General features: G+C 51.4%; 1 protein-coding gene across 1 annotated transcript in view; it reads left to right on the top strand.

The window, feature by feature from the left end:
• The first annotated feature begins 810 nt into the window (after nucleotides 1-810).
• The window catches only part of ARK2C (arkadia (RNF111) C-terminal like ring finger ubiquitin ligase 2C), a 39,672-nt gene continuing 15,988 nt past the window's right edge, over nucleotides 811-24,494 (top strand). The window contains exon 1 of the mRNA XM_027446558.3: nucleotides 811-1,154. Coding sequence (XP_027302359.1) covers nucleotides 1,094-1,154 — 61 coding nt within the window. The 5' untranslated portion in view covers nucleotides 811-1,093. The remainder of the gene's footprint in view (nucleotides 1,155-24,494) is intronic.

Below are 24,494 nucleotides of genomic sequence, written 5' to 3'. Positions count from 1 at the left end.
GGCATTGCTGCTGTGGGTGTGGGACGTCCTCCTGGAGCCGGCTGTGGCAATTTCTGAGGGAAAAAATAAAATTAAATGATACATTAAATAGATATATATGTGTGTGTGTGTGTGTATAGGTGTTCACCAGGGCTTTTCTGCTGCTGTGGCGGAGGTCTGCAAAGAAAAGCCAGCTTCGGATGCTGTTGGCATGTGGGGTTTTGAGCTGGCTGATCCCACTCCCCTGTCCTGGAGGGTTTCACCTCATTTTTGTGGAAAAGGCAAAATCCCTGCCCTGCCAGCCCTGCTGGAGGACAACTCGGGACCCCGAGACAGGGCTGCAGGGACCCCACGGGGGGTGCCTGTGGGTGCCAAGCTTCAGCTGTGAGGACAGCTGGGGACCCAGGCCTCACTTTAATTTTAATTTCATTTATAATGCCGAGCCGTGGTGTTGGGGATCGGGCTGCTGTGTGTGTGTGTGTGTGTGTGTGTACGTGCCGCAGCCCCAGCCCCCTCCACCACCTGCCACCCAGGCAGTTGGCGTTGGGGCAGCCGGCAGAAACGGGCGGAAAGCGACGATTTTTGTGTGTGTGTGTTTTATTTTTATTTTATTTTTCCATTCTCCCGTTACCCTGCGTGCACAAACGGGGCAGACCTGCCACAGGACAAGGATTAAAACCAGGATGGGGACCACCTCCTCACACCCCCCACCCCCCAAAACTCCCCTCAGCCACACTGCGCGCGTGCCCGCGCCCCCTCATCATCATCCCCCCCCCCCTTTTAGTGGGCGGGTACGCGCGGGCCCGCGCCTTGCTGCCATTGGCGGCGGCCGCCTTTGTGCCCGCGTGCGCGCGCGCGCGGGCGGGGAGCGCGGCCCGGCCGCCGCTGCAGCTGCAGCCGCCGCCGCTGCTGCAGCCACCGCCGCCGCCGCCGCGGGAAAGCAAGCAGAGAGCGCGAGCAAGAGTCAAAGGGGGCCGGCGGGAAAGCAAAGCGGGAAAGAAGCGCGGGGAAGCGAAGCGAAGCAAGGAAGGGGGAGGGGGGAGCTGGAGCCGCTGCAGCCGCTGGAGGAGCCGCTGGGGCCGGGGCCCGGGCCGCGCGCCGCCCCGCGCGCAGCATGGTCCTGGTGCACGTCGGCTACCTGGTGCTGCCCGTCTTCGGCTCCGTGCGCAACAGAGGTACCGCCACGCCGCGGGTTCGCGTCCCGGGGCCGCCCGAACCGGCTGGGGGAGGGGGGAGGAGGGGGGGGGGGATGCTAAAACCCCCTAAAAACCTGCCCCAAACCCCAGCCGGGCCCCCACGCCCCCCTCCCCTTAATTCCCTATATTCTTTTGTTCCCCCCCCCCCTGCCTGCGCTTCCATAGATCCATCCCCCTTCTTTTTATTACTGTTATTATTATTTTGTTATAAACGCCGATTTCCGTTAGTTTTCGTTCCGTTATTTAATTCACCCTTTTTTTACCCCCCCACCCCTCACCCTCCCTCCCCCCCCCCCCCACCCTCCGCGTAGCCTAGCGGCCACCCCCTGCCATCTGTGCCCCCATCCTGTGCGGCTGAGGACATGGCACTGTAAATCCCTGCCCCGGGGATTCCTTTTGCTGGGGTTTTTTTGTTTTATTTGGGGGGGGGGGGGTGGGGGGGGCTACAGGGGGGTCCCGCTGCCAAAACCACGAGAAAATTAAAAAAAAAAAATCCCCAAAATTAAAAAAAATAATAATAATGCATTCACAAATTAAAAAAAAAAAAAATAATAATTCACAATTCGGTGCGATCCGTAACATCCCGAATCAAAGAGGGGGGGGCGGGATGGCAATTGGGGACCCCCCCCTTAAAATAAAGCCCCCCCCCCCCCCTCTAGACACACACCCCACCAGCAAAATGGATCCCCATCAACCAGGGATAACATTATTTTCTGCTGTGCTGAATTACTTCCTGTTCTTATTTTGTGGGTAATTTTCTGTACCGAATACCCTTTGGTTGTGTATCTCCACCTTTTTTCTTGTACTAAAACTAAAGCATGGTCTGTATTTTTTTACATTACCTAGTTTCTGATGTAAATCTCTCTGTAGAGACATACCCTGCTGAAAAGTAATGTGCTGTAGCCTATACATCTGCTCAGTGTACGCTGCTTTTGTTCTGTTGCCCTTCCATAGCATGGTGGGCCTTGCCTTTTTGTATTGTGTGCATGATGACATTGTTACACACGATTCCACTAATACTAATATACGATCTCTCAATAAAGAAACTAGTTTTCCTATATTAACCTAGTGTGCTTTTTCTATTGCTGTTTTCCCATTTATTGTCGTATCCTGCTGTTTAGATTTTTTCCTTGCTTTCCCCCTCACCCCCACCCCCCCTCATCGTGAGGTCTGAGTGAGTGGATTTCTCCCTGGCGCACATAGGGGGGCTTTTTAACATAGATACATTTTTTTTCCCCATCCCATATCAACCCTCAGCATTACTCTGTGTATACATTGCTCCCGCAACGCACGCTCTGTGCTGCCAGTGTGCCGATGCAGAATCCTGCCTGACAACTGAATAGCCAAAAAAAAAAAAAAAAAGAAAAAGCATAAATCCAAGCTATTAATCAGAAAAGATGGATAATTAATGAAGGGTCCGCCACTGATTTTATCTTAGTTATGTTACACCTTCCTTAGCAGACTGGTACCAAACCGAGGGACGGCCTCCGGATGGACGGGGGGAGTTCTCTCCCCCTGAACTCTGACTAACAAGAGGTGAATGGCCCTGGGAAATATAAAATCCCCCCTGCCCGTGGCCCTATATCTGAGCATGGATGCGTGCTCGCCATCTGCCAGGCGAGAAGTCGCCGTGCCTTGGTCCCAGGGCTGTAAATATCCCCGCCGGGGCCCTAAAACCGGCCCGGCTGCTGGTGCCCTGGCTGCCTCTTTCTGCTCCGGGCCCTCCATCTTCTGACGCCCGCTGTGGTCACAGAGTCGGCCCCCCGGGCTCGTGAGACATAAAATCTGCCCCAGGGTTTCAGAAGGGCCCTGTAAAACCCTCAAATTTTGGTTGCAGGGCGGTGCACGGGTGCCAGGGCCAGCAGGAGAGGGGCTGGGGTGTGTGTGGGGGGGACCTTGTCCGAGCGGCGCCCTGAGGAGACGGGGAGCCGCAGGGCCGGGTGCTCATCCTCACCCAGGGCAAGGCGGATTTCGGCAGCTCCCAGCGCTGAAATCCCCTTGCCACCATCCCCACAGAGCTGCCCTAGCAAGCCAAACAAAAAGCCAGCGGTCCGAGGCGCCCCCAGCACCCCTCCAGGAGCCGCATCATTCTGCAAAGGCCGTGCCTTTCCACCTCCCTCCTGGCTTTTCCCTCAGTTTTTTTGGTTTGGTTTTGTTTTTTGTTTTCTGTTCCGTTTTTGAGTCACGACCTCCTCCTCCATACTTCCTCCTCTGTCTCTCTGGGTGCCTGTCAGGCCCCCCCTGTCCCCCAGCGGGCCCCCCTGGGTGCAGTGCGTGCCGTGCCCCTTTGTTCTCCTCCATCCTCGCCCCGGGCCAGCGCTGAGCTCCGCACACATGTCCCCGCGCACACCCCGAGGAGGGAGGCTGTGCTTCTCGCTTGCATGAAGGGAGACGTGCATGCCTGTTGGGGCTGATCATTTTCTGATGTGACCTTTTTTTTTTATTTTTATTTTTCCTTTTTTTTTTTTTCCCTTCGTTTCTTACAGTTACTCAACCCCCCCCCCCCCTCTTCCCACCCACCCCACATGAAACAATGAGAGTTTTGGTTACGGTGTAAAACAACAGCAAAAAAAATGAATCCCTTCCACCCCACCCTGCCCCAAAACCCTGTCATGGATAAACCCTGTCCCCCCTGAACCCGTGGGTGGCTGCAGCCCCTGAGGTCCCACCCTACAAAGCGGTGCTGGTACAGAGCAAAACGGGGCTGTCAGCGTGCTCTGTAATCACACCTCGGTAATCTGATAATAAAAAGCTGCTGGGTTAATGGCGACGTGTCCTAAGCTATTGATCACCCCCATCATATTTTGACCTGTCTTGTTAGAAACACATCCATAGGAGAGGAAACATCTCCCCCCCTCCAGCTCCCAGCGTTATTAGTCGGTAACCAGCGGGCTCATAATCCATCAAACACATCTGCACTTTAACGACTTAATTCCTTTGACACCCTGAGTCTCGAAAAGCCACCTGGACAGAGAAAATAATCTTTTTTTTTTTTTTTTTTAATTTTAGCATCTGCGGGCTGAGGAAAGCCCAGACAGATCCCGTGCGGGTGCTGCTGTGGGTGTGGAGGCACACGCAGCGCTTCTGTCCTGTGGGCTGCTCTAAATAACCTCTTTCTGTAACAGGGAGGAGGATAATCCCGAACACGGACAAAACCGGCTCTGAGATGGGTTTATGTAAGGGTTGTGTAAAGGTCTTAAACGTATCTGTGGGAATTTAATAACCGTGCTGCCAAATGGGGGCCGGACCCATCCGGGCTCGGGCTGTAGTCACCATTTCCGTCGTTTTTTAAGGAAAAGGTGAAGGGATGGTGGTCACGTTTTGCTGTTCCTCGTTTGGGGAATAATCAGCAAAGTCTGGTGAGCGTTGATGTGGATTTACGGTGTGGATCTGGCCCCATGGAGGTGTGTTAGTTAAGAAGCGGTGAGTTTGTGCCCAAGTGAAAAAGCGAATGTGGCTGGGATGGGAAGGGGGGTCCCAAAATCCCTCCCGGGGGCTCCTCAGCCCCGGTGCTTGGTCACCAAAACCTGGCCCCGTTTTTTGGGGGAGAGCAGGACCCTGAAACACCAACCTGTGGGCTCGGTCACTGCCTCCGTGAGCTGCCTGGAAGGAGCTCCACGGAGTAAGTGTGAGCTTGAGTATTTTTGGAGGGGGGGGAGATTTTTGTGGAAAATGGCTGGAAGTACAGAGCTGGGAGGATGTTGCAGGTCTCCTGTGCCTCAATCAGACTCAGCACCTTTAAGCCCCAAGAGCAGAGCTGACTTTGCAACTGGGGGAATCGTGACGGCACTGCCAGGCGTCAGGACTTTGGGGAATACCACGGGATTTGGGTGGTTTCACAAAACCCGCAGCTCCCGGAGTCAAGCGATTACACCAGGCTTTGCTTTCCCCCAAGAACGGGGGAAAATGCCCATTTTCCCCCGTTCTTGGTTCAGTTTGGGTCAATCTGCGGTAGGGCTGGGCATAGGGGTCACGGTTCCCCTGGCTGCCCACACAGGACCCCATGGGAGGCCCTAATTCAGTCCTTCCTTGGTCTCATCTTCCTGCTGAACCTTCTTGGGGTGAAACTCAGGTCTGTGGGGAATGGCTCAGGGTCTGCAGAGCTCAGGGCAGGCAGCACTCAGATCAAGCTCCCTTCTGCCCCGAGTCCCCTCTGCTTAAGATATTCCTAAGAGGATTTTGTTAGCTTGGAGGAGAACCTGGGTGTCTCCATCAATAACTGAGGGAACACAACTTTGCATGTGCCAGCGTGCACAAAAATCCTGGTGCTTTCTGGGGGGGTCTCCCCCTGAAGGAGGAGATGGAGGTGATGGCTCTGCCACCGTGTCCCCGTCCTCCTCCCTGCCTGGAGGTGACACCCGAGGAGTGGGTGCAGGGGGAGGTCTGGGTGCCCCTGTGCAGAGGGCCTCTCAAAAGAGATGAAATCCGTCATTTCAGTGAGAGGAGAGCCTCTTCCCTGACAAAGGACCGTCAGCCCTGCAGTGTTTGGCATCAGTAGACGTTGATTTCAGGTGGTGATCTTGGCCAGCTGCTTCGGTTTCAGATGGGTTTTGGCAAACGTTTCTCCCTCTGTGAGCTAACTGAAGCCAGGGGTTTTCTTCTCTGCTTCGAAGAAACTGCTCTGAACGGTTCAGAAGGCACTGAGCAGGGACCCTGCGGTCTAGCAAAAGCCTGCTTTGAGTTTTATTGCTTCTGGGGATGGCTCACTGTGGGGTGATGTTTTGGGGGACTACCAGCCCTGATGGTGCTGCTGCCCATTGCTCATTTTCCTTGGAGGGCTCTGGTGATGCTGTGGAGCTGTTATCATGTGTCTCTCTTCCTTGAATGGTGCAAGGAGCAGGCATTTCCCTAAAAGTGGAGAAAATGAGGCAATGGGTTCTTCGTGGACATGGCCTTTCTTTGAAGGGCCCTTGAGGAGGACTCTTGGAGCTGGACAAGGCTGATGGTGGCTCTGGTGTCCAGGCACCCAAGGCTGGCTTTGGGTTAGGAGCTGCTCCAGAAACCTGCTCTCATCTTCTCCAGGCGTGGGGAATCTCCAAAAGACATCCAGAAGCAGAGTGCCCCGTGCTTCTGCCGTGCTGTGCCTGCTCCCAGTGCTGGGCTCCTCCCGTGGGGGTCTCTGGGCTTCCTCACCCACCTTCTGGGGGCATCCAGCTCTTCCTCTGCTGCACTGCGAGCCCAAACGCGAATATATCCAAAGGGATCTGGGTGGTTTTGGAAGCTGTGGATGTGTTAGGAGCCACCACTCGTGAGCACCCCAACCTGTTTCCATGATATTCCTGCTTATAAGCTGGGCATCTACAGAAAAAGGAGGCTTTCTCCTGGTTTTGTTTATTTGTTTGCTTGTTTGTTTTGCTGGTGAGGCAATGCCCGTTCTTGTGCAGCCCTGCAGGGCTGGATGGGATCTCGTTTGTCTGTGCCCCTTGGGCACTGGGGGACGTTTGTCTGCCCCATTCAGACCATTTGTTGGCAGCTGGTCGGAGCTGAGGCTGAAATGGGCTCATCTGTGAGCCCCAGACCTCAGAGAGGAGAAGCTGGAGCTGGAAATGACTTTTGGGTTGGTGGTGAAGCTGCTAGGACGCGGGACCTGGCTCTAAAGGTCTGAGCGTGCTGATACGTGCGTAAATCCAAAATTACCCCTCAACCTTTAAAATAGTTGCTTGGGATTTATAGTGGGGTGAGTCAGATGGGAATCTAGTTTCAGGTGTTAAAAAATAATTGGCAGCAAACTGGCCCCAGCCTAATTATTTTGTTTTTGTGTGAGTTTGGCAATCTTTGCAGGACTATCGGCATGTTTTCAAAAATCATCTCACATTTGCTGGCAAATTTGAGCTAAGGAGCCCTGGGAGGAACTTTTTAAACCTCAGGCAGCATCTGAAAGTACTGGAGATGCTGGTGCTCGAGGAGAGGTGCCCATGTCCCCTGGGTGGCAGATGCCAAGTCTGCAACATGCCCGGTGGGAAGCGAGCTGTAAATCCCATGCCCATCGCCACGCTTCTTCTTCTTGTTGTTGTTATTGCTAAATCCACATTTCTCTTTCTTCTAGCCTGGCCTTTAATATTAATACCTTAATTTCATTTATAAATTCACTTATCAGCTTTCATTAGTCATCCCATTAATGATCCCCGGCAAGAAGTTTGTCACTTGACGTCAAAAGGCAGATTAAGGGACTGGTGGAGCCTTGGGAAGCGGCTTCGCTCCGCACCAGCACGACAGCGGCTGGCATCTGAGGCTAATGCCATGTATAATTTGCATCTGCTGCTCGGGGGGTGAGCGATTATTTCATATATTTAGCCGAAAACAAGAGCGTTTCTCCATCATGAATGGTGCTACGTCTCCCCCAGACTCGGCGGCGCTGTGAATCACCCGCCTGTTAGCATCCTGCTGCTGTGGTCAGCCCCGAGGGGACGGATCCTGGCAGCCCCGGAGGGGTGCTTTACTGCAGCAGCTGCTAATTGGAATTAAGAAGCTCCCTGGGTGCTCGGGACTGGGAGAGGATTAAGATCTGCATGGCCAAAATCAGGCGTCTTTGGTCTCTGCTCCTACCGGTGGGATGTAGGGTTTGGAGATGGGCATCTTGAGGCGTGAGAACGGGGGGAAAAATGCAAATTTTGCTCAAAGCATGTTGAAAAGAGCAGGGTTTTGGACTGGAAATCGATGAGATACAGCATCCCCTGGCACAGGTCTGTTCGGGGCCATTGTGGTGAGGCATTTTAGATGCTAGGAGCTGGCACGTTGGGAAACCCTTATCTTGTCCGATCATTATTTGTCATATCCCACAGATCTCCTGGGGCCGAGATAAGGAACGAAGCAGCTTTCTGCACAGAAACAGCATGACATGAGCGGGCTTGGACGAACAAGCCCAGAGAACACGTTTTTTAATAGTTATTATCTCAGTTGCATGCAAGCCTATGAGAAAAGGACCAGAGCAGGGAGGTGCTGGGTCTGTATGCAGGCGACCCCAGCTCAGCGCCCCATTTCGAGCCGTGCAGGCTGGTTTTGCTCAGCCCTCATTGACCTGAATGGGAACTTCTGCATTAAGGGGAGATAATGGAGTATTGTGTTCTCTGGGAAGAGCCCTGCGGCCACAACGAACCCGGTGTGGGGCGTTTTGATCACTGCCTCGGGTGGGAAACGGCAGCGTGGGCCAGCCTGGGTGGGCAGGAGGCAGCTGGAGGTTGGGGACGAGGGGACACGGAGCCCCTCAACCCCAAATCTGCAAGGGCTGAAGGGTGACCGAGGGAAGAGCTTGGTGCTCTTGCTAAAGCAGCAGCATGCCCATCACCTGTCCTTGCTCTTTGGCTCCTTCCTGCATTAAATTTACTGCTGGGGGCTGGATGTGTGGCTCTGTGGTCACTGATGATGATGATTTTCCGGTCCACTGGCTGAAAACCTATTTTCCTGGCTTTATTTTATTTTTATTTTTTGAAATTTTCAGCAAAATGACAGGTGCTTTAACACCCCGTGATGCCATCCAGGCTTCTCCTGTAGGGTGCAGGGGTGTCCCTGGGCAGGACAGCATTTCCAGGAGGCTGTTACAAGCTTAGAAAAATGGGACGTGGACCAAGGGGAAGGGGGCAAAGTGAATCCCCCGATCCTTGGCCAGAAGGAGGTTCCTCCTGAGCAAAGCCAGTCCCAGATCTAAGGCCAGAAGTGCTCGTTACCCTTGGTTAGTGCAGGGATTTGGACTGGGCAGGTTGGGAGCCAAACCCACATCACCCTGTGCCAGCGCAGCCGTCCTGGCCAGCACTGCTGGTGAGATTACCCCCACGGTGCTCCCTCCCCTTCACCTCTTTCCCATTTTTTAAGCACCTGCCACGCTTTTCCCTCTGGATGTGGTGGGTTTTTCTGAATTGCTGTCCATGGCACAGTGTGTCCAGGAGATGGGGAACCTCCTGGGGAGGTTCTCAGGGACGGGATGGGGAGGCTGTGCTCGCAGAGGCTGCAGAAGGAGCATCGTCCTCCAGCCCCTGCCTTGGGAAGGGTGATGGATGCTGCACTAGCTGGTGCTGGGAGCACCGTGGGGATGTTGGAGGCTTGCTCGTAACCCTCAGTGCCAGCTTTAAAGTGTGGGCATGTTGGGGACTTCCAAAAAATGCTGCTTTTAGAGGAGGGAGGTCTGGACAGGTGCTTTCTATAAAATAATTTTGCAAAAGCACCGCTGCTTTTTCACCACATCAAGCAGGGGGTGCTGGTGCCTTGCCTCCCCTCACCTCCTGGCTTTGGCACACTGGTGTTGTTGGTCACAGATTTTTGGTCTCAGTGATAGGAGCAGGGAGGCAGTGAGGGCCCCTGCCCAAATCCCTGCAATTCAAATGGGAAATGTAAGGATGGAAATCCTTTGCAGAAACCCAACTCACCAGCAACATCCCTTGATGGGAGGAGACATCCCTTGGTGGGAGGTGGCATCCAAGAGCCAAAAGCCTCAAATTGGTGAGTCCCTCCTGCAAGGGATGGCCACAGGGAGGAGAGAAGTGCCAGGGCACCCAATAACCCCACCTGGAGCTGCCACCGCTGCAGAGGACCTTGGTGAGTCCTCTCCAAAGGCAGCCCAATGGAGGTAAGTTCAACGTGGGCGTGCAGAGGTGGCACCCCAAAATGCTCCTCTCTGGATAGACCCAGCTCCTGGTTGCTTTTGTTTTTGTTTTTTTTCAGTGTAAAGCCCAAATCTGTTCCTAGTGATGCCGTGACGCACACACTCCCGCACCACGCCAGGGAGCTGGAGCTTGGAGAAAGCCAACAAATATAATGAGACTTCGTGATTTAAAAAAAAGGGAGAGGGGGATAAAAGCCCAAAACACAACAGTAACATGAAAATGCAAATTGTTTGCCAAGGTCCAGGCACCAAAAGGCTAATGAAAAGGTGCTTTGTTCTTACTCATGCCTGCCGTGGGGGCTGCTCCCCGCGTCTCCCTGGGGTCTGGGTTGGCCATGGTGCAGCCCCTAAGGCTCAGGAGTTGCTTTCTCTGTGTGTCCACACGCAGGATGCCTTCCCAGCATGGAAGGGGACTTTCATGCTCTTGTCAGGGCTCAGAAATCCTGGAAATCTTGCAGCTGTGGGAGAGGATTTGGCTTAGCCATGGTGTGGCTTGGAGAGCCGTGGGTCTCCACCACGTCCAGTGCTGTGTTTCCACAAAACGAAGCGAAGTGGAAACTTGTCCAAAGTTGCTCTGAAGGACTGGGCAGCTCGGCTGAGCTGGACACAGCTCTTCACTGAGAAAACGAGGCTCTGCCTGAGCTGCATCCACAGTACAAGGGCATCCCTGCCTCCACAGCTGTGCGCAGGTTAATGCCAGCGGGGGCCACGCTGCTGTGCGGCTCTCCAAATCCCAGAGCAGGAACCCATACACACCATCAGAGCAGGAGAGCAAATGACCCGAACCCGGGGGCCCTGGGAGGAGGTTTTCCATCGGTACAGCTTGTGTTGTTACTCTGAAAACCAGAACGATCCCACTGTAAAGCGTCAGAAGTCGAGATTTCTGCACGAGGGCACTCGGGGCTGGGGACAGCCCCTGGTCTCCTCTCTGGGCTGGAGGTTTGCAGACCTGCCACATCATAGGTTACTTCTGAGCCTGCTGGCACCTCCTCGTGGGGCTCGGGTTGATTTGCTTGGTCAAAATGCTGCTTCCAATTGGAGGAACGGGCTTTTGTGCGTCGTAGTTTATCTTTCTCAAAGAACACGAGAGAAATTTTAGAAACACAGTGTGCAGCTCGGCAGTGTCCTAGAGACAGCGGGCTTTAATTAATGTAAACTTAAAAGTTCAGGTCCCAACTTTAATTCCTTTTTGTTTGTTACTGAGAGCTCTGTGGAGTCAACAGGGTTTGTGGCTTGAGCAGATGGTATTTGTCCCCAGAGCTGGGCTGGGTCTGAAATACCGCATTGTAATCGCTGCTTTTCTCTCTTCTGCTTGGTATCTGCCAGAACCACCAACCACCGGGCACTGCTAGGGTTGGTATCGCTCATGCCCTCTTATTTCAACTCAGGCAGAAATGAGTTCTGCTCTGGGATTCAGCAGTTAGCACCACAAAAAAAAAACAACAAAAAACAAACACAAAACACCAACTAACCAACCAAAACCACTTATAATCTATTCCTGCCTTCCCTAAAGGTTCAGGTACGCTGCGAGCTGGTGGTATAAATGGAAAATGCACACCTAGTGCTATTTTTATTGCAGTCTTTGAGTGAAATCTGCACTGCTCACGATGCAGAAGTGCTGTGCTGCATGCAGGGGTGTGCAGTCACAGGCACACCCCTTGCAGATGAGGAAGAGGAGACTCTGCTGTGCTGTCGGTGCTTTTGGGGCTGTAATGGGGAGGCGCACACCCCGCTGCCCCATCTTGCTGCTGGGGGTGCTTTGTGGTTTTGCTAGAGCATCTTCTGCCAGCTGACAGAGCTGGTGGGTAATTAATTTGGGAAGGGACCTCTGGAGGTCTCCAGCCTCCTGCTTGGGGCAGGATCTTGCCCAGCCAAGGCTGGGATACGTGCAAGGATGGAGCTGACAGCACCTCGGTAGTGTCTGCTCCTGGGCCAGTGCTCCCAGGGAGGACACCTTCTCCCAGGGCTGGCTGGGGGCAGTTTGCACCTGGGGCATCTTCCCCAAACCAAATGATTAAAAACACAATGGAAAAGCAACCATTTCCCCCAGTTCCCACCTCCCAGAGGGCAAAACTGAGCCCTCCTCTCTCTCCACCATAAAACTCAGCGTAGGACACCTCTTTCTGCTTGGCACCAGTCTGAACAAGGAGAATCCCCATGGGGATCCACAACCACATCTGCCCAAACATTACCCATGGGTTGGGTGGGCAGTGGGTGTGTGGGCACATCAGGCTGAGCCCAGCTCTGTGGGACCCTCTGGGCTTCCCTTGTGGTCTCTCACCTTCCTGCCTCCCCCTGTACAACACGTTGGTGTTTGTCTTGTAGACCACCGGGTGTAAAATTTGGGGAAAGCGTGGGTGAGTCTGCTACTTGGTGGGTAAAGTTCCTGGGGAAAGACAAATGGGGATGGGGAAAAGTGGATGTCTGGTTTTCATCCTCCTTTCCATGCTCCTTATGGAGAAAAGACAGAGGAGAAAGACTCTTCTTTAAAGAACGATTTTAACCTTATTTTGTTTTAATCCGAGGTCACGCATTTTCCCATTATCACCTATTGCAGCAGCTGGAAGAGTGACTCAGGCCACATCTTCTCTATGAAATCTGCTTAAAAATAATGATCTGGGGAAAACCCAGCTGCCAGCAGCAGCAGCCGTGTGACTTCCTCACCCAGCCGCGCTGATCAATAGCTTTGCTTTCCTCGTCTGGCCGACAGATCTCGGCTTTTCGAGCCCGACTGGTGCGGAGCCTCGTGGGCACCTCTCCATAGCAGGGGATTTGTCCAAGTCGATCAGATCTGGAGCCACCGAGAGGGAATTAATGCGAAATGCCTTGATGTTAGTTTTACAGTCTCTTTAATAGGCATAACTACGCTATTAAGCCGATCTGCCTATATTTAACTCTTATTTGTACTCAAGTGGAATAAATGTTTTGCTTTAGGAAGGATGAATTTTAACGGAGTAAAAGAGCTATTGTAAATCTCCCAAATGCCTCGGCAGGGACAACATGACGGCTTCCAGCCTGCAACCCAGGCTTTCCATGCTGTGGTACAGCCCCAAGGCCCTATCTCCTCCTCTCCCCCACCTTCTCTTCTCCCCCTCCCCGATCACTCACAAAATGCCTCTGAAATGATGGCATTGGGCACATGGCTGATTAGATGCTGGGTATCACAAATGACTAACATTTTCATCCAGCCCAAGGGGGCCCCAGTTTTGGTGGCTGATGGTCTGTGAAAAGCAGGTGGAGAATAGCAGCCTACAGGTCTGAATGGGTGGGCACATCCAGACCCAAAGCCCATGAGTCCAGCAACAGGGGGGAAGCTGAAGCACCTTTAAATCCCCTCTGCCCTCTTCGTGGCAAGCAGGAATCTAACAGCGGGGTGGAAAACCTTTAACTTTGCTCACAAAGCGAGGGGCAGAAATTGAAACAGAACAGCCTTGCTGAAATCTGTGTCTTGCCTTTTCTCTCTTTCTTTATTTTTTTGGTGTTTTTATTTTCCTTCCTCTCTTGGCTCTGTCTTCCAGCCGAGGCTTATGCTGATTTGTCACAGGTCAGGAAAAACGAAGCCGTGGTTTGCAGAAGATGAATGGACTTTTTAAATCAATTGCGTGGTCCCGGTGTCAGCAGGGTGCCAATCGCCCTGCGTGATGCTGCCCGGTCCCTCCGCCGGTGTCATTAAGAGGCACGGGCAGCATCCATTACGTGGGGGCTGAGCCTCGCCACCCCGTAATGGAGCTGAGCTGCCTGACCTTAATGTGTGACTGAGATTTAATTTGAAGCTTCTCTGAGCACCATCAGGCTGTAATGGAAACAACGCCGGCCCAGCTCTGCGAAGCCGTAGCCCTGAGAAGACAGCAAAATAAATTAAATTTGGCAATCAGTAAAAATCCTTGGGGCTTGGAGGTCACATGCGGGGCTAGAAAAGGTGTATTTTTTTCCACTTCAGAGCTGCAGGTTCTTGGTAGGCTTCCGTGTGCTGCTGGGAAGAGCGTGGCATGGTCTGTTTGCCCTGAGCTGGTGGGAGATTCCTCCAGGCTGGGAGCAGCACCTGGGTTTGTCGCCTGCTTGCTAAGGATGGGCTGTGGCACATCTGCTGTGGTGGGACGGGTGAGGCATGGGGCCTTCCAGAAGTGGGCTCCTGTGGGAGAGAGCAAAGCTGGGGAAGGAGTTCAGCATCCCAGCTGCTTGGCAGGAAAGGCTCAGTCCCCCCTCGGTCTGCAGCAGAGGGAGATGTCTCGCTGGAGCCAGGAGAAAGCTCTGGGGTGGCAAAATGCCAGAAAAAAGGTCCGGTTACAAATCCCTAAAGGTTTCCTGAACATCCAGGGCTGACGCTGTAGAAGGTGCTCCGAGATGCTTTGGGATGGCTGGGCCTTCACCCCCTGAGATGCAGGAGTGACACACGGAGGTGGAATCGAGCTCTTGTGTCTGTAAATCCACTGCCCCCGCCCAGGGCTGACCCAGCTGTTCCTGGGGTAACTTTTCCCATTCCTGGGCACACATCTGTATGGCCTGCTGTTCTTCTTTAGTTCCTCTTACTAGCCATGGTAACACCCAAATTAGTGTTAGCATGGCCGGGATGGCATCCCTAAATGCAAACATAGGTGATGTAGGAGGTCTTGGCTGGCCACAGGGGAAAGGGTGGCTTTGGTCCTCGCTGAAGTGGGGAAGGGGATTGCATGGCATCAGTCTGTGGTTGTATGAGCACTTTCTCATCGGAGATACTTGGTCTGGCCCCAGGTGCACCACCACCACCTCTGCTGCCCAGGCCAGGCCGTCCTCTGCCCCTCTCCTGTCCCCTCTGCAGAACAGGGTCCATAGGGTCCATAAACCAGCTTGGTCTGCACCACACTGGGCAGGAGCTTTGCCACCTCCCTGTGTTTTTTAAGCCCAGAATCAGCCAATTTGGGTGCGCTGTGATTTGCCACAGCACGAAAAATCCGCTTGAAGGTCCTGCGGAGGGACTGAAATCAAGCAAATTTCAGATGGCCTCACAAATGGAGCTGAAAGGTCATCGCAATACCAAGCAGGAGGTGGAGTGCTGCACTGCAAGCCTCTGCTAAATATCAGCCAAAGATTAGCCCATCCCCTCTGAAAGGCCAAGAGCTGCAAAGGCTCCGAATTCTTCCTGTCGTGCGTTCGAGCTCGTGGAGTCTAAAATTGGCACCAGCCTCCTTATCAAAGGGAGATACAGCTTCAGGAACAGCAAATTCAAGGGAAAATGTCAGGCCGGTGAGGTACGTGAAAAGGAATTTGGGAGATTCTAAAATTTTTGAAGCCAAAAGGGAAGCTGTAGATCGTGTGGCTAGCACTAATTAACTTGGCATTGTGCTGATTAAACTTCATCCCGGTTTAATCAGCAGCTGTGGAGCGGAGCATTGTCGCTGCCAGCCTCCCGTCCCAGCTCCTGCTCCACTTCCCTTAGCTTTGATGGATGGACGGCCATGCTCAGAGAGGAATTTCTGGGGGTGGAGGAAAGCTTGAGCCCGTCTGAGGTTTATTCACTGCCTGGCTGGGCCTGCGATGAGGTGGGAGCAGTCTATGGGCAGTGATCTGCTGTAGGGTTGGATCTGTGCGGCCATTTTGGGATACCCACCAGACACATCACCAGACCTTGTGTCTGTTTGGAAATCTGTTTTGTTAAAGGCTTCACCAGACCTACATGTTGCCAGTTCAGGGACTCTACTAAATACAGATTTTATCTGTGAATAGCTGCATCAGAGCATCAGTTTTACCAGGGGATAGGCTTGTGGAAAGAGCTCAGCAAGGCTGAGGGTGTCTCACCCAGGCCTCCAACCTTCCCTAATGGCATTTTGTGAATTTACCTGGCAAATTCCTCACCTCTTGTGCTGGCATGTCTGGCTGGTCTAACTGGGCTCAGCAGTTCTCCCCACACGCAGTTCCTGGTGTCCGACACTGGGGCCTCCTGCCACCGCCAGAGGTACAAGACCAAGAGTTTGGAGAGCTGCTGAATCTCACACCAACCAAAGCCACTAAAACCTGGATGAGATAGTCTGCAAACGTGAAATAACCCATCTGCATGATGGAAATCTCACCTCCTAAGTGGCAGGTAGAGCCTGGCCCCCCAAATATGTGGGTTGATGCATCAATTGGGTTAAAAGGTGCCTGTTGTGCCAGCATCAGCAGGGCAGAAAGCCCGGGGAATGCTCTCCCTGCCCCAGCAGCAGTTTTGTTTCTCAAAAGCTTTGGGAAATGAGGTAAGAGCAGCAACCTGGTGCTGCTGACAGGCTTCCCTTGGGGGCAAGCTGGTCCAGCAGGGCTGAGGGCTGCAGGGCCCTCCCCTGCCCGCCGTGCCTGTGGGCTGTGCTGAACGGCAGCACGCAGGTTTCCGAGGTGGATGTAATGAAACAACATCCACGTGGGAGAGGAAAAAATGTTTCTGTCTGAGCAGGCTTGGCAAAACCGCTGTCAGGAACAGTAAAACTCATAACGGGAGGTCAGCTCGGGTGCCAGGCAGGCGGCTCGCTCCCGCGCCGCACAGCGGGAGGAGGCCGTGCTTTAAAAGGAACTGGGAAAGGGAGATAAACTGGGCTGCCAGCGCCTTGGAAACCCTCCCTCCAGGTGACTTGAGGCCACACGGTTTGGCTTGTGTCCCCCAGGAAGTGTCTTCTTCTCCCAGCAGCTGCCCTGCTCCCCAGTGATCTCCATCCCACAAGGTGCCCACCGTGCCGCCGAGGCTGGTGCAGTGCGAGCACTCAGGACCCGTTTCCCACCCCTGTGATGGATTTTCCAGTTTAGCTCTGCCTCACCTGGCTGAATCGTCTGATGGGGAGCAGGCTGCTGGAGGTTGTGTTTTGCTCGAAGGAGAGCACAGACCTTGCTGCTGGGGTCCCCCTGCTCCTCCCCATGCACCCTCCCCGCCTGCTCAAGCCCCTGGCTCCTCCCGTGGTAGTGAGGCTTTTCCCAGCCTTGGACCACGGCTGGTGCTTTCTCCAGAGACGCTTATGAGATGTTTTATGTGAATGAGATGTGGGAACCTCTCCAGGAGGTTCCTATTCCCTCTGGGGCAAGGGCAAGCTATGGGCCTTGCTGCCAGCCAGCAGTCTCCTGGTCCCTCTCTCTTGCAAGCAATTCTCCCCTGGGTCTGCCAGGATTTGGGGTCATCAAGCTGAGGGGTAACTTCTTGGGGAGGTTTTCTGTGTGCTGTTGGGTTACAAGCCTGGCTTTGAAGAGGGGAAGCTGGTGGGAGGCTGTTTTGGGGGAAATTTCCACTATGTAGGGTCACCTTCAATCCTCACCTCAGCAAAGAGGGACATGGCTCAGAGGGGATGAGGGATGTGACCCCACACCAAGGAGAGGACTTTTTCCTAAGGTAATACCTGCAGAGTCCTCCCCAGGCTGTGCTGCATGACCCTGAACCAGCACAACATTCCCATACTCCTCCAAAAAAACACAGTCCTACAGAAAATGAAACATTCAAATAACAGCACCAGCTGGGCAGCAGCCCAGCACCCCGCTGGGGACCCTCTGACATCCAGAGCTGACCTCCTGAGCAAAACCACGGCTATTTCCCTCTGCTCCAGCTGGGGTGGACTTTCAAAGCCTGGCCAAGCCTTTGGGCTGAGAGGCTTGGGGCATCTGTTCGGCTTTTTGGCTGCTGGAAAGTAGCTGATTGATGTAGGGTAACCTCTGAGTGTGGAGTAAATCTGGAAGTGCTAAAATCCCACCAGGTGCGTGGTGGAAACCATGGGGCTGGGGTGCAATAACTGGAGAAATGGGGTGTCATAGGGCCATCATTAAAACAGAAACCCTTCTTCAGCATGTTACTGACATGGATTAAAAGGCTTGGGGAATTTTGTTGTGTGGTAGCTCTTCCCAAACACCAGGCTGAAGGTGCTGGAGGTTGAACCACCTGGTGCTGCAGCCACTCCTGGAGGTCTCGGCTGAGCAAAGAGCTCTGGCAGCAAAGCTGGTACTGAGCTGTGCAAAGGACATCGATCCCGCTGCAGGGTTGGGATTCAAAAGGCCAGGTCTTTGAGAAATAACACTGTGGGTCGTGCTCATCTGAAAACAAAAACAAAAAGCAACGCCCTGCCGTTCTTCAATATAAGCTGCTTTTTCAAAATTTTCTGAACACAGCAAAAAAAAAAATCCCAAGCATTTCTGGTTTCCCATTTTACATTCTTAAGCTGGAAAAAATAAAAGTGGCTTATGAGGTTTAAGCTATTTATTACCAAATAAAACTGCGTTTGGGCCGTCTGCTTCTGTGCCAAGTTTTGGCCTCCCGAGAGCAGGCATATGGAGAGTTATGAGCCCCTCTGAAGCGAGGCTGATGACAGGAACATTGACTTGGTCTTAACTCCATCCAGGCTGTCAGATGCTCCTGGGCTATTTTGGAAGCCCATCACGGGGACACCAGAGGCTGCCTGAGCTGTGGAGCCGTCCCCACAGCATCCCACCAGGATGCTGCCTTAGCATTATCCCTTTTCCCCAGCCATTTCCTCTGGGTATTGCATTTACTGGTGAAATCGTGTATTTCTCTCTAAAGCTGTGTGTGAGCTACAGAGAAAGGATATTCTTGGTGGAATAAGCAGGAACACGATTTCTGTTCCCAGAAACATGATTTCTGTTCACACCATGGCTGGAAGGCAAGTCCCTTGCAGTCAGCCTCCTTTGACCTCAGCGGGAGGGGAAAATATCCACAAACAAAAGGTGTATCCACAAAGGTGGATGCTCAAGGTGTAAGTGAGAGCTGTTGTCACCTACTCCGTCATTCCATCCCAAAATTAATCCCTGCCTGCACCAGGGGATGCTCTTTAGGAAACCATCCAGCCTCAGCTTGGGCAGCCCTGGTGCCATGGAGGGGATTTGGCTGCAGGTACTAGGCCAGACCTGGTTTTGTTGGGCTTATTTGCTAGACCCAACCCATGCAAGGCACCATTTAGGCTGTCCTAAGCCACATTTTTTCCTCTTTTCTCAGTGCAGTGGGGCTGCTGTGGTGCTGCCTGTTGGGTGCTGGGTGCGAGCCCCTCTCCAAGCCCCCTCCCCGTTTCTGGCACCCGTGCAAGGGGCTTGTTGCTTCCCCTGCATGCAGCACCAGCCTGGCTTTTCCTAGGTGAATGACTTTACATTTCTCCCCACAAAATACGTATTTCTCACTGTCTGGGTAGAGTTTTCCACTCTGTGTTATTACAGCAGGACTCAGGCATTAGCTCACACCAGGATCGCGTGCAGAAATGTAAAGTAAGAGTGATTTCCACCCTGAGAAGCTGATATTTTGTTTGTGCTTTAAACACAGCTCTCTTTCCTAGAGTGACACATACCTCTAAAATCAGGACATTAAGTTTAATGGGCAGCAGGCTTCCAGGATCTTTGATTTCTGCTGCAGATTTCTTATTCACAGAGCATAAAAGAAGAATTGCCAGGGCGTAGTGGGGTAGGACCGGGATTTCCCAGCCCTGAGTTCACCCAGCTCAGCTCAGGGACCTGCTGAGCTGCCCTGACCCGTGCATCTCCGGCTCTTGTTGTGGTGCTGGGGGTGCAAACGGGCCCCAGAACATCCCCTCCAGAGGATGCACGCTGATGGTCTGACCTGCAAAGTCCTTTTGGTTAATTGAGTGAGCAGGTCGGGGGGTGTGGGATGCTGTGGGCAGCAAAGTGTATTGGGTGTTGGGCACTTCCACAGGCTGGGGAGCCCTTTGGCCACAGGGCAAGCAAGGAAACATCAGAAATCTGAGTGTTGGATTTGCTTCTCCAAGCAGCTGGCAGCAGCACATTGCTGCCTGTCACAGCGGGGACACAAGCACCCAGACTTGTACATCCCCAGCCCTGATGGGGACAGATCTCACCTTGAGAGCTCCCCACTGCATGTGTGTATCATCATCTTACCTGCTGCTCTCTGCAGGCAGAGACAAGTAGCAGACCTCTGGCATGTCAGGATTTTTTAATTATTAATATTTTTTTTAAGTTGGGGGTAAACAAGCTCCCTAGTGTCCCAAAAAGGTGAGCATGGAGGAACAGGCAAGTTTATTGCCTCAGTTATCCCAAGTGTTTTCTGTCCCCCTCCAATTTATTTTATTATTTTATTTTATTTTATTTTATTTTATTTTATTTTATTTTATTTTATTTTATTTTATTTTATTTTATTTTATTTTATTTTATTTTATTTTATTTTATTTTATTTTATTTTATTTTATTTTATTTTATTTTATTTTATTTTATTTTATTTATTTATTTTTTGGTGAATTGCACTAATATCCCAAAACCTGGGAAAGAGATATTGGGCCCAGGTGCCTGCCAGTAATCTGGGAAAAACTTGCTCTTTGCCTTTCCTGCTGTATGGAACATAGAATAGGCTGGGAGACACTGCAGCCCCCCTGCCCCTTAGCTCCCCCCCCCATGCTCTCCCTCCTTCCTCGCACCCAGATGGAGTGACATCAGGACCATTACATCTTGGGAAACATTTTTTTTTTCAGCTCATTTTGGCTTTTTATTGGTGTGAGGATCCAAAAAGCATGCATACACCCTCGAACGCGAGGCATTAGAATAAAGCTATAATTAAAACATAGTGTGAAGTACAAAAGCAAAAAGACGACTTAGAGTGTAGCAACACCACCAAAGTGTTTCGCTTTCCTCCTCTGAAAACATTGCTGCATTCAACATGTTCCTGCAAAACAGCATCTTCAGTGGAAGGTTTTTCCCCTCCTGAAGCTATGGGAAAAGTGTTGTAGGGAGAAAAATCATAGGAAGAGGTACGGGTTTGGGCTGCCCAGCCATATCTCATCACTGCTCTCGCTGAATCTGGCTGCTCAGTACCTGTTTAGCCTTTCCTTTCATCCCTGATGGAAATGTGCTGAGGAGTGCTGGTTGTCACCAGCTGTAAGCATTGTTTGCTGAATGCTGAACCTGTGCTCTGGAAGGAGTCCTGTCCTGGACTTTCTGGGGTCCAGCGGGGCTGTGTGTGGTTCCTGCAGGAGAGGGGATGCTCTGCGGGGAATGTGGAGGCTCAGGAGAGCTGCAGGGGTGTGGATATGTGCACAAGCCTCTGCTCTGTTCCATGGTTTTGGGATGAAGTGAGCTCTGCCTTGCTGTGCCAGCACGGCGGTGTGGGGAGGTGGGATGCAAGGAGGATGGCAGCAGCCACCAAACAATTAAAAGGCAGTGAGGAGCACTTTTTCTGCCCATCTCAGTCCTTTTCCCCTTAACCCCTTTACTGCTCTTTCCAACCAAATATGCAAGACCTTGAGAGGCACAACGATAAAGAAAACCCCACCCCAAAAACCTAGTGCTCCCACCCAGAACCCAACCATGCTTGACCATCAACCATCATCAACCATGTGGAGCCCACCACAAGGGCTCAATCCTGACTCAGTCCTTGGTGCTGCACAGCCCGGCCAAGCACATAAAGCAACCAAAAACCACTCCTTACCTGTCAGTAATGCTCACCAGGGCTGGAGCTGTGGTCTGCTACGCTCGGCATGGCACTAGACGCGTGGGACGGCAGCCTGCGCCCCGGGCTGGGTTTGAGCCGGCTGCCTATTATTTTTGGCACAGCTCTTCCCATTTGCTAAACAAAATGACAAAGCTGTTGGCGAAGGTGCTGAAATTGGGACAGATTCCTTCCCATCTGATAAGCTCTTCTCCAGTTCTTTCCTCCTCCTCAAGTGTCCTCCCCTCCTCGCAGTTTGGTGTCCTACACCGGGAGGGAGAGGGCATGGTACCCCCTTCTGTGCAGGGACACTACATCTTTATGCACCTGAATATGTGGTGGATTTGGTCTATAGATTTTAAAACTATTATTCATTTTATTTTATTTTATTTTATTTTACTTTATTTTATTATTTTATTTTATTTTATTTTATTTTATTTTATTTTATTTTATTTTATTTTATTTTATTTTATTTTATTTTATTTTATTTTATTTTATTATTTTATTTTATTTTATTTTATTTTATTTTATTTTATTTTATTTTATTTTATTTTATTATCTTATTTTATTATTTTATTTTATTTTATTTTATTTGTTATGTTATTATGTATATTTTTTCAGATTTATTATCTATTTGGACATTTTCATAAGGATTACATTCACCAAAAAAATTGCAAAGGGTTAAGACAAGACTGACAGCACCCACTCATGGTGCCAGGCAGTTTGTAGCTTGTTTGTAAACATGGTGTGAGCCCCGTGGCCACGTGAACCTGAAGCTGCTCCCACAATTTCTGCCTTTCCTGGCCACAAACCATCAGGACAGATGCTGACATCTGACCATGTCTCTCTCCATGGGGGATGTGAACACACAGCCACAGGCACGTCCAGGGAAACAAAGTGCAGGCACCGTGGCGGTGCTATTAAAAGCCTGGTTCTGGTTTTGGGGGGGTTATCTGCCTTCCCAGGAGGGCTCTAATCAGCCCCAAATGGCCGAGATGGTGTGGCTCTGGTCTTCATCTCGGCAGATTGCAAAGGGCAGACCTTCCGTGGTGGCAAAATTTGTCAGTGAGCAAAGCCAGGAGGATGTATAAATAGCCCCAGCATCCCTGCCACCCCCTGCCCACCCACTGCCCCCGGCCCCCGCTGTTAGAGGCTCAGCGAGCAGGGCCAGGTTGCCTTTCCCAGGGGAACAACTCGCATGTACCATGGCTGCTTAACCGCATCGGACAGATTTTGTTTTCCCTGCAAACGCTGCTGCAGCTGTCTGCTCGAGATGCCCATCTCCAGTGTGAGCTGCAGGTCTGATCCTGCCCAGTCCTCATTGCTCCAAAAATACCGCTGCCACGAGGAAAGGGAGTAGAAATTGTTCTGATTTCTGTTTTTATTTTATTATTTTATTTTATTTTATTTTATTTTATTTTATTTTATTTTATTTTATTTTATTTTATTTTATTTTATTTTATTTTATTTTATTTTATTTTATTTTATTTTATTTTATTTTATTATTTTATTTTATTTTATTTTATTTTATTTTATTTTATTTATTATTTTATGTTATGTTTTATTTTATTAATTTTATTTTTTGTTTTTAGAAAGCTGTAGCATCTTCTGTCTCCCGCCACGCATTACCCAGGGGCTTTGCATCTCCAGGGTGGGCCATCATTTAATGAGCACTTGGATCCCTGCATCCTTACGGGGTGAAACATTGGATAAATCCACATGTGCATATGCACAGTCAAATCCTGCCTGCTGCCAAAGGAGGATCCCCAGGGACCGAAGCAGCCAGTAGCAGACCGGCACATTTCTGAGATTCGGTGTCACCTACCAAGCTGTAAAAATTCATATGAGCTTGTCATTTGCAGGAGTTCACCTGGGAGTGCCAAGGAATTCACAACATGTCTTGTTTCATGTTTTAATGAAAAAAAGGTCCAGGCTGCTTCAAATAATGTATAGAAACAATAAATATAACTGTAGAACTGAGAAAAAAAATAGCTGTGGAAGAGAGAAAGAAGCTGTGAGGACATGATGAGTTTCCAAAACCAGATTTATATCTCCTAAATTTAAGTCCGCTGCCTGTAATGCCATCTTCCCACGAAGCACTATGAGCACTTCCCAAATAGCTGCTGAGTGATCTTCCTGGCACGGATTTTGGGTTGAGATCATCTTCAGGGTGCAGGTAGGGAAAGGGGCTGTGGCATCACTGAGATGTGCAGCGATGGGACATACCCATCAATATCAGGGGCAGAGCAGGCCCAGGAATAAAAGTCCAAATTGCTTATGTCTTCTTTAACTCTCAGGAACCACCTTTTGTGCAAGAACTTGTGCCAAAGAAAGCATCTGTGTAAAATCAGCTGCATCCTGGTGGTGCTCCCCTGTTCCTGCCTAGACACCCAAACCCACGGCGCTGCTCCAGGGCTTGCTCCCGTGGTCACAGACCCAGCCCTGTGCCAGGTCCTCAGCACCACTGCTGGGGACCAAGGAGGTGAGCCCCCCCAAGGGGGGTGGTTGCTGGTCTGCACGCCTGTTTTGGCAGCAGCAAGAGGTAGTGAAGTGCTGATTCCCCACCCTGTGGGCCCTCTCTGCTGGCCTTGGCTTTGGGGTCTGATGGAAGAAGCCAAAGAACAAAGAAAAAACTTGAGCCCATGGTGGTGGGGAGATGGTCTCTGCCCTGCAGAGGGACGTTGCCCTCTTGCAGCAGCACTGGGACAGGCAGTGGGGAACAGCTCGTGGAGGATGCAGGTGGTGGCTCTTGGAGCTTGATAGACAGAGCTTCCAACTCATCGCCTTTGCTGTAGAAAAGTCCTCGAGGCTTAGCTGAGAAATGGAAATATCAGTCCTGCCTCTGTCACGGGGAATAGGAACAGAAGGTGAAGCGAGGTGCCTGGACCGGTTTTCAGTCAGTGATTGCTCTCTGCGGTGGCAGACATTACTGTCCAGATAAAAAGCAGATTAAAGACATGAATCAAATTTTCTTGAGGCATTTTATGGGCCATGATTTTAAGTTAGAATGCAAATATGGTCTGGGACCGATCTGAGGCTCAGGAAAGAGAAGGAAGATGTGCTGGTGAGTAATCATTAATAGGCACGGACCAGGAGTGGGTGTCAGTGAGCCGGGCTCTTGTCTTGGTCACAGTGGGTTGTCTGGAGCAGTTCTGCTCAGCAGGGGTCACTGGGCTGTCCTCGTGTGTGCAAGATCAACTTGTGGCCTTGGAAACAAGTCTCCGAGATGCCCCCTCGCAGCTGGATATGACAAGCAGAACAGGGCAAACTTGACATCAGATAGCACAGGGATGAAATATTCTGTTTTGTGTGCTTGTTGGCTTCCCAAAGCTTTCCAGGGTCC

This window comes from Anas platyrhynchos, chromosome Z, assembly GCF_047663525.1.
Source record: "Anas platyrhynchos isolate ZD024472 breed Pekin duck chromosome Z, IASCAAS_PekinDuck_T2T, whole genome shotgun sequence".
In the NCBI taxonomy this organism is placed as follows: Eukaryota; Metazoa; Chordata; class Aves; order Anseriformes; family Anatidae; genus Anas; species Anas platyrhynchos.
Note: the sequence above shows the minus strand (reverse complement) of the source record. Positions and strands in the feature narration are given on the sequence as shown.